We start from the raw sequence: 13,954 nt of genomic DNA, 5'->3' as shown, positions 1-13,954 counted from the left end.
TTTGAGCGACATGTCGCCTTCAATGTGACATAGCTTTACTGCCGCCGATGGTTAGGCAGTGGTTAACTACATGAGGAGGTCATCTACTCTCTTTGAAGAATCTAACATGTGAAGTAAAATGGCATTTTTTCTGTGTTGACTTCAAATTTATCATTAGTTCTCTTTTAACCGCTTAAGTCTCGAAAACCATGGATATATGAAACGCCCTCAATGAATCATTCAAAACTCATAATAAGACTTCCTGAATTCTATCTTCTGCCATCTGTTCGATTTATGTTTGCATGAACGCTACGATGGATTTTGAGTGCATGAACAATGACATGCTAAGCTGATGCAGAAAGTGCCAGATCTGATTCTGTAAGGTAGAAGAAGAAACAACATTGATGGCTCCTTTAAAACGCAGGATCAGAAATGTAAGTGCAAAAAAGCTATAAAAACATTGATGGTGCCTTTGAAACATAGAAACATATGAATAAAAAAATACAGAATTCTTTTGATAGGGAATGAAAGTGCAAAATAGAGGATCGCAAAATACATGAATCGGATGAGAAAAATACAAAAATCATATGAGAAAGATAAACTCAAATAGAAGTTCTCAAGCAGCTCTTGCTAACTTTTCTTCAAAAATCTCTATAGAATTGTTCGTTTTTCATAGGAGTTTTAAAGAAAGTGATAGGATTCAATCCTTTATTTCAAAGGCCTTCCCAAGAATTTTTTCTATAGGGCTAAAAATTCTTTAAATTTCATATGTTCTTCTTACGAAGCAAAGCGTCTTGAATAAGTGCACCATACCTGAGCTAGGAAGCCGTGCTTGCTATAAACATCGTCGTCGTAGATGGAAATGAGCAAACCCTGCATGACTCCCTCAATGCCAACCAGGAAGCAGCCGGCCACAGCGGCACGCTTCTCGGATGGCATTCAGGGAGCCAGGCAGCGTTAATCCCATCTCCTACCTCATCAGTCGCACTGCCCATCGATCATGTATATACTAAGCATAAATACAGTGAAATTAATCAATCAACTCGAGAATGGAGATTAACCAACAATCAAACTCAAGAACTAATTGAACATAAATCGACTGAGGAGATCGAGACAGAGACATACACCTGAAAACCTTCTTGTTGTTCCAACGCCATCATCAGAGATTCAGAGCTCACACTTCTGAAGAGAGCTGAAGGCTCTGCATGCCAAGCTGCAACTGAAAGTGCCGAGTTATAGCTAAGTTATAGCTCATCTTAGCATGTATATGCATTGCGTTTTGCGCAGCAGGCAGAGTAGCAGTGGTAGGCCCGTGGTTGGCAGTAGCGGTCAGGGATGTAAAGGTTGGCAACCTTGGCCGTCTCTGCGACCGCGACGAGTTGAGCAGACGGAGATGCAGATTTCTGTCTGCTGGATTTCTGAATTTGCTACATAGCTCTCTCAGCTGCTAATTAACCCGACCCCTGCCGGGCCGGCTCCACTCCTACGTGATGTCTAACTCCAACAGCAGCAGCAGCAGCGGCAGTGTTCGTCGTAGACGAGCTAGATCACAAGGTCACAAGCCGGCGTTAGCTAAAGCTATAGCCGCAGCAGGGGCACGTACACTGTGGATGGGTAGCAATTAGCATCGTTTGTGTTGGGGGTGTTCAGTGTTGTGACCTGTGTATCTAGGTAGCGGACGATCCGATTACAGCTCAGTGCCCTGCCGATGTTAGGACCATATATGCATGCTTGCTAGCTGTTGCTGCTGCTGCTGCCAAATGCAAGATCGGACCAGTTGGTAAATCTTACTGCTAATTAGTAGATTTTTTTTATCATAGATTTTTTCTATCAGTCGTAACAAAGGGTTCAACAAAATGTTTGATATACACTTGATAGAGTAGTGACAAGGGGTGTGTGGTTCTAACCTGAGTTCTCGTATTCAATCCCCAACACGCTCATAAATCGTTTTTAAAAAAAATGTTTAAAATGTCCCTAAAACGATTTTAAAAAATGTTTAAAATGTCCCTAAATCTTTTTTAAGTGTAGTTATAGTTTGGCTAACTATTATTGAACCTTTTGGGTTAAACTTTATTAAAATAAAAATGTGATTTTTAAAAATTAACGGAGTGATCAGTAGTTCTTGAAAGAGAAAAAAAGAAGTAATTGTTATCGTGCAAAAGAAAATGGATTTCACGTACTGTTTCAGTAAACAAAGAGGCTACCGAAATTGAATCTATATGGTGAAATGCCGAAATGTTAAACCAAAAATTGAGAGAGATGGATTTCCCTGGATTTGGGATATATGTATGGCTGGAGTTTATAACTTGTGTTCAGTCCGGAATAGTACGTTAATAAACTCCCCATCTGAGATTTTTTTTCGCCAAATATATACTTTTCCTATGATTTTGTATGTTGTTTTTTTAACAAAATTTTAAAAAATATATCCATGTCGCCATCTGACATTGGCGACATGTATAATTTTGTAAAAATAAAATACGAAATATGGTGTTTGAATCTTCCGATGAAGATTAAGTGTTTCACGTAAAACGAGATAGTAATAACGGGTGATTAATTGAGTTTTAATTATTACAAACTTGGAAAATGGATTAATCTAATATTTTAGAACAACTTTCATATACAAAGTTTTCGCACAAAACGCACTGTTTAGCGGTTTGAAAAGCATGGCACGAAAATTCAAAACTTAATCCATCCTTTTCATAGGAAACGAACGAGGTATACTCGTGTATTTCTATAAAACCGTGGAAAAAGAAGTATATATGAAAAAAGAAAAAAAAAGAGCTCCCCCATCTGATCGATCAATATATTAAATATGCCATTCAAACCTTTGCAATCAACAAAGATCACGTGACATTGCTTCACTAAACAAACCAAATATCCACAAATTATCACTGCAATCAGTTGGAAATATCCAGGAATTGTTACTGCGTACAGATTCTATCCAGACGTAAAATCAACATCTAGAAATGAGAAGAAGGCGATCCTGGGCGGATATAGCGAAATCCATGTCTGCGGAGGTGGAGCTATGGCACCTGGCAAGGACGGGAGTGCCGGTGCTTGGCCCCTAGTTTTAGTTTTAGGAGTTCCTAGATCGTCCCAATTAGTTGTGAGATTGTAGCTCTAGTCTAATGTTTTTTTCTGGTACCCTGACCCCTTCTAATCTAATAACTTCTATTCCTCTTGATACAAAGATACGCTCCTAGCAGAGCGGATCCAGCATAGAGGCGGCAGGGTCTCGAGGCCTCACTACGATACAAAGATACGCTCCTAGTAGAGCGGATCCAGCATGGAGGCGGCGGGGTCTCTGAGGCCTCACTACTGGCGTGAAGGCTTTAAGAGCCCCCATGAAGACCCCACTAATTTTTTTACTATGAATACCCCACTATTTTTTTAACCATATGTAGATGAAAGAAAGACTGTAACTCTATCTAGTTTGTCCACTAATTTTTTTTAACCATATGTAGATGAGAAGGAGACTGTAACTCTATCTAATTTGCTTAAATAACATTGCTATTTCTTTATAGAACCATCACTGGCTCGTAGGGTATAAAAAAATGAGAAAAAAAAGTGATTTAGAGCTATAGCATGTTTACCTCTCGGCAGGCGGCAGCTACTGCTTCAATTTCAAGCCTCTCGAACCAAAGAGTGAGGAGGCGCCACTGAATTTATAACCCCACCCGCGACGAGCGCATGGGCGACACGTACTCGCCCCCCATCTTCCTCGCGCCGATGCGCGCTCTCCTCCACTCGATTTCCCGCCTGAACCGCTCCTCTCTCTCGCTGGCTCGCGCGCCGCACGCCGCACGCACGCGCTCCCCGGCCCAGCGCGTATCGTCGGTGCGCACGTCGCCGGCCTCTCGATCGAGCTATCTCGCTCTGTATATCACCATGCCTCGCGCGCTCGCGATCCGTGGAGATTTTTGACGTCGTGAATATATCGGATTAATTGGTAGCGATCGTCGGCGGCGAGGGATAAGGATGGGGAGGGTGAAGCTGCCGATCAAGAGGATCGAGAACACGACGAACAGGCAGGTGACGTTCTCGAAGCGGCGGAACGGGCTGATCAAGAAGGCGTACGAGCTGTCCGTGCTCTGCGACATCGACGTCGCCCTCCTCATGTTCTCCCCCTCCGGCCGCCTCAGCCACTTCTCCGGCCGCCGCGGGTAATAACCTACCTGTTCGTCCTGCATGGCCGGGCCGGCCTCACCGTCGACGACGACAGTAACAGAGCTTTGGTCTTCGTTTCTCTCATTCTCGGCAATGTTTTGCTCTTGTGTTCAGGGTGGAGGACGTGATTCTCCGGTACATGAACCTCTCGGAGCACGACAGGGGAGAGTGAGTGTTAAAATGCAACCAAATCGATAAACAAATCTGTCTCTGTCTTTCTATGAACAAATCGATGATGAACAGATTACCCAAATGTGACTTGTGTTCTTTGTTTCTTTGCATGGTTTGATCATTGCAGAGCCATCCAGAATCGGGAGGTAAACCGTAAGCATCATCTTCTTGTTTGAGAGGGGAGGGGGTTCATCGCGTGATTAGCTGTTTATTCGATGCAGTATCTCATCAGCATGCTTCAGCGGCTCAAGCGAGAGAGCGACATGGCGACACAATTAGCAAAGTGTGCTCATATGCGTATACAATTTGTCTGAAATTCATTTAGTTCTTCGATTCCCTCTCTTCTAATCATTCATATGCATGTTTCTTGTTTGCAAATTTCAGCCCAGGTGCCCTGAATGAGAAAATAGAGGTGATAAATTCAGATTTCAGAGCAGAGTTTTTACTGTTAAAATCTCCAGTTTTGACAATGCAATATTGCAATTTAATTGTTTCTTCTATGCACTTCAGGAGATTCAGCAAGAGATATATTCTTCCCAGCAACAGCTGCAAATCACCGAGGACCGCCTTAGGTATGAACAAGATGATGATACACTGTCAGAGTTAAATTAAAACTGACAGGCAAAAACATTACTGCAAATCTGCAGTAATCCAATCCATGAACATACTTTTATGCTCGTATTCTTGCAGGATGTTCGAGCCAGATCCTGCGGCGTTCGGCACATCCAGCGAGGTCGACGGATGCGAGAAGTATCTCATGGAATTGCTGACCCGAGTCGTCGAAAGGAAGGTACATACATGCCAGCGATGAAACGAGACAAAAATGTTTCTGAACTGCAGAATTCTGAACAAAACTGTAGAGATTCAGACAAGAACAGAATTGCGTGCTATCCTTTTTTGCTCAGAATTCTGAACAAATCTCATCCAAAAAAAACATCTTGCAGAACAACTTGTTGAGCAGTCACATGGCGCCGTTCGATGCAACGACAGCTGCGATGCAGGTATGAGATTTTTTTTCCCTCCATTTTTTTCCTCTGAACTGAAACGAATTACTGAAAAACTTTAGAAAATCTTGCATGTTAATTGCAGGGTGCAGATGGGACGCAGATGTACGTGAGCCAGGCGGACGGGTTGGCCACGTTCGGTGGTGACGCTGCCATGTGGGGCCCAGATGGAGGCGCGGATCCTGGCCATCCGATGTTCAGTGCATCTGATCCGTTGATCTACCTCAGGTACGTGCACCGCCAGCGCATCTCAGCCGTCCATCGGTTGCAATAAGTTTTCGAGTTTTTTTTTTCTTTTTCAGGGACCACGACGTGTACGACGCCAACTCACAGGTGGCCGGGCTGCACGGCGGCGACCCGTGCGCGGCCGGCGGCGCCGCGGCGGCGGCGGCCGCGGTGGGGTGCGTCGACGACGACGTCGCCGGAGGCCACGCCGCCGCCGCCGACGCGTGGAGGCAGGCGTACACCTGCACCGAGCTGCTCTCCACGCTCATCCCCACCACGCCGTTCCCCCTCATGCCGGTGAGCTGCTGTCCACGGCCACCGTCGTCGCCATGATCGGTGGCGAGGACGAGCTCCTCACAATCTCACATGCTTTACGCGTGCCATTGCTGCAGCATTGCCTGGGGCCGGAGGACCAGTACCTGTCGATGGAGCATGGCATGGTGGCGGCGGCGCAGGAGCCGGTGGAGGCGTCGACGGCGAGCTGCTCCTACGTTCCCAGCGACGAGAACTCCGGCACGCCGGTCATGGCGTACGACAGCAACCCGCCGCCGGCGAACATCGCCTGACCTGATCGATCGACCTCACCTAACTAACCTACAAACTTAATACATGTACAATACTACATCGAAAGAATCACTAGTGAACTGAATAATCTCGCAAGCTTGAGGACACGTGGCAACGCACACGCATGTCGGCATTGTGTAAACTACAGAACTGATGAATATATTATCTGGTCATAAAGTTCACATCAAGATCATATCGCAAATGCAACGAACCAACCACTGAAATCTGAAGCTGAAATTAAATACTACTCCTAAAATGATTAGATGCTTTAATTTCTTACCATACTGTCTGATTAAGTCAGGAAAACACCTGAAGAGTGGTGAAGAGATAGTGCAATCCTATGCAAGGAAGATATTACTGTAAACATGTAAAGATGTGCAGTGCAGTGCAGCATCATCTTTCTGAATCTCTGACAGAAGGGCACTAAAGCCATGAGTCAGCTGGAATGTTCTTGTTACAATCACTAATATCTATCCAGGCGATTCTTTCATATTTAGGTTCCTTAGCCATGAATTAACCCCCCATCCTCACTTGTCTTTATTTTGGAACAAAGACGAGTAGAGTAGTATGAGTGAGTGCTGCCTTTTGCCTTTTTCGAGGTTAAGCAACTTGTGCTAGTTTTCTTCCTCTCTCCATGTGTGTTCAACAGAGCATGCTTCTCATATGCTGATATCTTGCAATTTGCACACACTTCTCACCTGCTGTAAACTTGTCACTCAGCTTTAACCACAAGATTACAGATATTTGTTTTGACTATGACAGTATGACCAATGCCATTGGTTGCCTCCTACAGTAAATTATATATACCTAACAGAAGTCACAAACTCATGCTTACTTGATTGATAGTGGAAGAACCTTTTCTTTTGCTTTTGAAAGAAAGAAGAGCACATTCCAATTTCCAAGTAGCTGTAATGAGCCTGTAATATAATGCTGTTTGAACAAGCCAGAAGACAACATCAAACAGGCAGCATCAAATCGGTTGTTTGCTGAGGCCTGAGGGTGACAAATAACTAAAGCTTTAGTATTTGCCCAGCTCAAGAAATATGCTTTTGTGAGAAAAAGCAGGCTCCAATCAATTGCCGGCAGCAAGCCACCATGCCCCACTTCACACCTTTACTCGAAGCTGCTCTGAATTTTCAAATGGCGAAACACAAGGCAAATGGCCCCCATTTTGCCACCCTTCCTCATTTTTTCAAAAGCTTCTCTTTTATCTATCCCTCTCTCTTTAATTTGGACCCCCATTAGCTGAGATAGCTATAGCCCTCCTTTTATTCCCATCACTCCATTCATTGTTCTTGTTCTTGTTCTTGCTCTTGCTCTTCTCTCTAGCTTTTGCTTTACTAGTTAGTTGGCCATTGTTTGCACTCGATCTTGGTGGTGATATGAGCTGAGCTCTTCTCTAGCTCATCTTCTTGGTGGATCTTGTGGTGTTCGTCTTCTTGGTGGATCTTGCTGCTGGTATAGCTATAGTTCAAGATTAATGGCGACTCCTTACCATGTCCAGTCTCCAAGAAGCATCCTACTGAAGATGATTGCCACGAAGCAGCAGCCGCCGGCGCTGCCGCCGCCGCCGCCGCCGAAGCTGATCCTGCAGCCGAGGCAGCGGACGTCGCCGGCGATGTGGTGCGCGGCGATCGTGTGCTTCGCCTTCAGCCTCCTCCTGATCGCCGCCGGCGCGGTGATCCTCGTCGTGTTCCTGGCGGTGAGGCCCCGGGCGCCGTCGTTCGACGCCGCGGGCGCCACCCTGAACGCCGTCTACGTCGGCTCGACCTCGCCGGCGCCGTACGTGAACGGCGACATGACGGTGGCGGCGAACGTGTCCAACCCCAACCAGAAGATGGACGTGGTGTTCCGGTCGGCCGCCGTGGAGCTCTTCTTCGGCGGCCGGCGGATGGCGGCGCAGGCGCTGCCGGCGCCGTTCGTGCAGCGGCGGGGGCAGTCGCAGATCATCAGCGTGCACATGGTGTCCAGCCAGGTGGCGCTGCCGCCGGAGCTCGCCGTGGCGATGGTGAACCAGGTGAGGAGCAACAGGGTGGTGTACACCATCAGGGGCACGTTCAAGGTCCAGGCCAAGCTCTGGTTCTGGCACTACACCTACTCGATGTCGGCGCTCTGTGACCTGGAGCTCACTGCTCCTCCCTGTGGTGTTCTTGTTGCTAGGAGATGCATCACAAGGTGACTGATGATGATGATGATGATGATGATTTAGGGATTCAGATTTCTTCTTCAACTTCTTTCTTTCTTTCTTTTCTTTTTTAATTTTAAATTTCTTGTATGAAAACCTGGAATGTTTTCATCATGAAATTGAGCAAGGCAAGGCAAATTATACTGATGTGGATTTAGATTTTGAGGCTGGCTGTGGCTGGCTGCTGCTTCCTCTTTCTTGTTTGAACAATTTCTATTATTGAAGTCTTCAGGCAGCACAGCAGCTAAGGTGTAGCAACGTGAACATAGTTGAACAGAAGTGTATACACAAGTAACACAACTACTACTTAGAATGGAAGTATGGAACTCATTGCTTATGTACTGAAACACAGGGAATACTATCCAGTTGTTGGTTTCTTGTAGATTTAGATGATACATAGAGCCCGCAGAGTTGTGCACAAGTTATTCAACAGTTTATCAAATTGTAGTTGAAGGCAAATAAACTGCATCGTTTATCAGTCAACCAATGCTACATGTCTTTAAGTAGACTATGAAAATATTGCCATTATATAGCATTTTTCTGTTGGCAACTATGACAATGGCAATATTTTCGTAAAAAAACACTAGTTTACATTTTGTCCCCCACATGTAGCTATTTCGAGCGTTCAAATTTTGCCCCGAAATATAACTACTTCTCTCATTCAGTTTCTTCGCCTACTTCCTCATCTCATTCAATCTCAACCATCCCTTGTTTAATTTCAACTCTCTCCATAATCTCCATAAGAAAAAACTCTAGAAGGGCTTATACTTTTGGGACAGGAGTACAACACATCTATGAAGATACTGGCAAGACAAACACTGCCAAATCACATATAAAAGTTTGGCAATGAGATCCAGATGTCTAAGCCTATGTTCTGCAAGAACTAGATGCAGCTCATGAGCCAAGCTCTACACCATCATATAACTTTCTCAAATGTCACGGACCTCAAACACCCTTACACAATGATCAGCTCCACAAGAAGCTAACTGTAGCGCTGATTTCTCATCGGATGAGTCAGATTTCTGCCACCGTAAACGGTGCACAGTTGATACATGACACAGCAGAGGATCAAAACGGAGCATGCATGCAAAGCTGAGCGGAGATGAACCTGAGCCGCTGCTGTCAGTGGAGGCTCTCCCCCCTGAAATGTTCCAGAGCTCGATCATTCCGTTGTCCATGCCAATAGCGAGAATGCCAGCATTACTAGCACGGTCACGGCCTGTCCAGGCCAATGCTGTCACACTGTCGTGGAACTGAGGCAACGTCACGAGCAGCTTGACAGAAGATGAATCTTGAACGCTCCATATCTTGACGGTCTTGTCCCTTGATCCAGTTGCAAATTCGTAGCTGAAGGGGTTCCATGAGCATGCCCATATAATTCTTTTGTGTGCTTCAAGCTTTGCAACAAGATGATGCTCTGCTCCATCATCTAGAGTTACACAAGTGGAATGACATCAATAATTACACAACAGATAAATATTGGCAGTTTACAAATTTGTAGGAACTACTAGATCATAGGAAGAAGTCCTTACCTGTCTTCCTGATTGAGAAGACAGACAAATGACGATCCCTTGATACACTCAAAAGAAAAGCATTGTCACGAGAAAACTCCATCTGTGTAACTGTCAGGTTGTGAGATTGCAGGCGGCCAACAGCTTTCCATGTTCCAACCTCCCACAGCCAGATCTCAGCAACTGGTGCTGATTGAGCCTGCAACAAGGTCACATTACTACATCACACTCGTCAAGCCAAACTACGAGCATAAAGTGCATGAACTAATGTTACTATGCCATACATGAGGACAAATTGAGAAATGTGTTATTTCCAGACAAGATGTGATAAAATATTTCATGGATATCCAGACTCCAGAGATATACATTACCTTGCAAGATGATGCAATGATCTTCCCTTCATGATCACAGCAGATGGAGAAGAGTTCATTTCCATGGCCATAAAGTTTGTGAGTTTCAGGCCATAGAGTATTCCAGGCTAGTTGATCCTCTACAGGAGGCTCAGTGAACACAGTTGGCACTGCATCAGGAATGGTCTCCATGGAATCTGGCCCGTCATTAGAAATACTGCTTTGGGTTTCCCTTGGTCCTGAATACAACCGTCAACAGACATAAGTAACAACCAAATGAAGAACTCAGAAAAGTTAAATTATGTACTAATACAAGTGCCAAACAAAGGATATGGTATATTCATGAAGAGGGCATGATGAATGCTGACCATGTGTATATATAGGTTTCTGTGAAAGTCCAAGAGCAGACATATTTGCTCCAAGTACTTGCACATCGTCAAAATCTCCAGAGTTATCAGTTTTCAACAAAGTTGCATGTTGAAGGGTCTTCAAAAATGACAAAGGAGCTTCAAAGACTCTAGAGACCTTTTCATCGGCGCCACTAACGAACCGGTGGTTCCCGGTACCCTGAATGAATGCCACACAGTTAATATCGTGCCCATGAATTTGAGGGCGAGCAATTTCACGCCAACAAGTCACATCCCCTGGGCTAACTTGGCTTCTCCAAGGAGCAAATATGCGTGTTGTCTGCGTATTTATTGTTGATGCAAAAGAGGATTAGTAAGTGGTGAGGAGAATGACAATTAACATACTACATTCTATTAGCTAGGATTAGAACTGTTCTAAGAACTCACCTGATCATGGCTGACTGATAACAGATATTCACCAGATCTTGACCATGTTAAGTCAGATACAGGTGCAAAATGACCAGATGGGACTATCTGAGGCTGCCAGTTTTCAGAACCCAGTCCAACATCCCTCCACATATGAAACGATCCACCATATCCATGTGCAAGGATGGATTTGCCATCAGGCTGCCAATGGCCACCATAGAATCCCAGTGCTGAGTGACTTAACTCACCAACAGTCACTGAATTTATCCAAAGACCGGTATTTTTCTCTGGCTTCCATATCATCATCATCTTGTCCATGGATGCAGATAATATGCTCATTGGCTGATGAGCTTCATCATCAGTTAGTAGCGTAGGAGGCTGCCATTCTACAGAATACACCCAGTCCTCATGACCAACGAGAAGGGACTCCAATGATACCTGGTAATGTGTATTACTGGACACAAACAAAGGACCTTCAATATAGGAGGCAATCCCAATATCTTCCTTTCTGGGTGTTGTGTGAGCAGAAGAAACAGCATCCGAATTCATTTTCCAGATCCGAATGGTTCTATCCTGAGATGAGCTAACAAGGAAAAGGCTGTGCTCCTCACTGCCCATCATCACAGGTAAAGAGAAGTCTAAACTTCTAATCCAATCAGAATGACCTTTAAGCTGACAAGCTTTAATGAACTGCACACCAAAAAAACCTTACTTAAGACAAGCAATGCAATAACGGATAGCAAAAAGAGACTAAAGCATCAGTTACAAACCTTGCCTGACTGATCCCCACAATAAATGTGGACCTTGTGATCCAAACCTCCCATTGCCAAAATGAGATGGCCTCCCTGCCCAGGCAATACTGCTAATGAAAGTGAAACCATTGGCTTTGGACCAACGGATATAGAATGCAAACAAGACACTTCACAGCTGCCTGCACATATGGAAGCAAATTACTTCAGTTGGGCAGCAGTGCACATATCCTTAAACTTTAAGATCAAAATCAAACAGTTACTAGAATTATAATTTGACCAATAGAGCTTACTTTAGATACCAGTTAGAATCAATATGGATTTCTTCCAGATACAATAACAAGATTAGGCTCTAACTACAATTTATCACAATCTATGTGTCTGTTATCTTACCAACACTAGTTGGTTCATCTTCCATTTTCCAAATGACCACAGTTCCATCTGAGGAGGTGGAGGCAAATATTGAAACAGTATCTGACACCATCCTTCCAGCAAGACAGGTGACCCCTTTTTTGTGCATCACAGGCAGTTGCAACGCACGAGTCCACTGCAATGCAGACAGAAAAACAAAAAGAATTGCTGTTAACCACTTGAGTCAATCCTCAAGACAACGTAGAAACATTTCCCAGAAAATAAAATTGCAACCAGTTCTAGTCATAGGATACTGCAGGTGGAAGTCATTAACGGAGTTATAGAACAATCTATGCAAAGATGGTAAGGTGAAGACTGAAGACAGAAGAAATTGACCTCTCCTTTTCCAGAATCAATCTTCCATGCCATGATAATACCATCAGAACTTCCTGATAATAGATAGTGTCTCTCCCTGGAGCGGACTAGAAACCACAAAGAATAACAGCCAAAAACTCATCTGTCAGAATCAGAACATTTTTCCCCTTTGATCTAAAATCTAAAGTAATCTACAATACCAATAGCTTAGCACCTACAAATATTCAATGAACTACTTCCTCACATCCATTTCCGAATTACAGTAACAGAGTGCTGAAACGCAATTTAAAATTTTCCCAAAAAAAATGGAGCTCAGTAATATGACATCATGATGTCTAAAGGAGTTATTTCAGCCATATTATCCAAAGTTTGAACTGAAATTACTCTAACATCCAGATATGAAGAAAAGTTATTTGAACAATATTATACAAAGTTTGGACTGAAATTACTCCAATATACAGATATGAACACAAGCAATATAACAGCAGAAATAAAGAAATAAATAAATAAATAAATAAATAAATAAATAAACAAATAAATAAACTTACTTTGGAGCACATCCTTCTTCGTGGGCAACCAAAGGGTGCAGTTCACCGTGGCCTTGTGCCCCGGAAGCGTCGTCACAATCTCACCTCTCTGCTCGCACATAACCAAATCGGTTAAATCAACAGATAATGGAGTACTAATAATCAAAGGAAGAGAGAGAGGAGCAAGCGAGACGGGGCGGCGCGGACCAAAGGGGAAAAGAGCGCGACGGCGTTCTGCGCGCCGAAGGCGACGAGGCCGCAAGCTCCCCAGGAGACGTTGTTCACCACGCGGTTGCACCCAGCGCCCACGAAGACCCTCCCCACCCCTGCTCCGCCGCCCTCGCCGCGGGCTCCGGCGAGCCCTCCTGCTGCCGGCGGCGACATCGCGTGGCCCGCACCGGAGGAAGAGGCTGCTCGAGGAGGAGCGGTGGGCCGGACGAGGGGGGATATGTATGGAGTAGGTGATGGCTGGGGTTGTGCGCCGGCGGCGGCGGCTGCGGCGCGCTGGGAGAAACGGTGGCGGCGCGGAGAGGGAGGCGGCGGGCGGAAACACGTAGAGGCCTTGTTTGGCACGCCGGGATTCTCCGGCCCATTTACCGTGGTGGGCCGGGATTATCCGGTCCATTTCCCGTGGGTGGGCCGGGATTCTAGCAGGCAACGCACGCACGCAGTGGATACCGGGGGTTGCTAGTTGGCGGCGCGCGCGTCAGCTGCTCCCGGCCCATTAGCCCACGAGCCCATTAGCCCTCTTTTTCTTTTTTTCGCGATTTTTTTTTCTTTTGCGATTTTTTTTCCTTTTTTTTCTGATTACTTTTTTTAATATTTAGCACACTTATTTTTTGAAAAAATGTTTTGAGTTGAAAGTTTTCAAATCTCGATTTGAAAATTTTTAAATCTGATTTGAAAGTTTTCAAATCTCAATTTGAAAGTTTTTAAATCTGTGTTGAAAGTTTTCAAATCTCGAGTTGAAAGTTTTCGAACCTGAGTCGAAAGTTTTCGAATCGGAGTCAAAAGTTTTCAAAT

At 44.8% G+C, this 13,954-nt stretch overlaps 3 protein-coding genes and 1 long non-coding RNA gene across 4 annotated transcripts; 2 read left to right on the top strand and 2 right to left on the bottom strand.

Annotated features, from left to right (window-relative positions):
• Positions 1–109: 109 nt before the first annotated feature.
• On the bottom strand, positions 110–3,622 carry LOC4345918 (uncharacterized). The gene is made up of 4 exons (XR_001548498.3): positions 3,573–3,622; positions 1,105–1,198; positions 793–988; positions 110–355 (listed from the first exon to the last, which is right to left on the bottom strand). It is a non-coding gene; the product is annotated as an uncharacterized lncRNA (long non-coding RNA).
• Positions 3,623–3,701: 79 nt separating this feature from the next.
• On the top strand, positions 3,702–6,298 carry LOC107275787 (agamous-like MADS-box protein AGL66). The gene is made up of 11 exons (XM_026027471.2): positions 3,702–4,142; positions 4,261–4,314; positions 4,445–4,463; positions 4,539–4,600; positions 4,702–4,729; positions 4,828–4,889; positions 5,008–5,107; positions 5,262–5,318; positions 5,407–5,549; positions 5,624–5,843; positions 5,939–6,298. The coding sequence occupies exons 1-11, from the start codon at positions 3,958–3,960 to the stop codon at positions 6,110–6,112; spliced, it is 1,104 nt and encodes a 367-aa protein (XP_025883256.1). The 5' UTR covers positions 3,702–3,957; the 3' UTR covers positions 6,113–6,298.
• Positions 6,299–7,407: 1,109 nt separating this feature from the next.
• Positions 7,408–8,442, top strand: LOC4345917 (NDR1/HIN1-like protein 13). The gene has a single exon (XM_015795357.3). It carries the CDS (start codon positions 7,591–7,593, stop codon positions 8,287–8,289), a length of 699 nt encoding a protein of 232 aa, XP_015650843.1. The 5' UTR covers positions 7,408–7,590; the 3' UTR covers positions 8,290–8,442.
• A 561-nt stretch (positions 8,443–9,003) lies between these two features.
• Positions 9,004–13,457, bottom strand: LOC4345916 (elongator complex protein 2). Its single transcript, XM_015795356.3, has 10 exons — positions 13,139–13,457; positions 12,953–13,040; positions 12,426–12,511; positions 12,072–12,225; positions 11,700–11,860; positions 10,951–11,619; positions 10,525–10,843; positions 10,178–10,395; positions 9,828–10,005; positions 9,004–9,724 (listed from the first exon to the last, which is right to left on the bottom strand). The coding sequence occupies exons 1-10, from the start codon at positions 13,313–13,315 to the stop codon at positions 9,225–9,227; spliced, it is 2,550 nt and encodes an 849-aa protein (XP_015650842.1). The 5' UTR covers positions 13,316–13,457; the 3' UTR covers positions 9,004–9,224.
• Between the last annotated feature and the right edge of the window lie 497 nt (positions 13,458–13,954).

This window comes from Oryza sativa, chromosome 8 (genome assembly GCF_034140825.1).
Source record: "Oryza sativa Japonica Group chromosome 8, ASM3414082v1".
Lineage (NCBI taxonomy): Eukaryota > Viridiplantae > Streptophyta > Magnoliopsida > Poales > Poaceae > Oryza > Oryza sativa.
The sequence above is the reverse complement of the archived record's forward strand: the minus strand, read 5'-3'. Positions and strand labels throughout refer to the sequence as shown.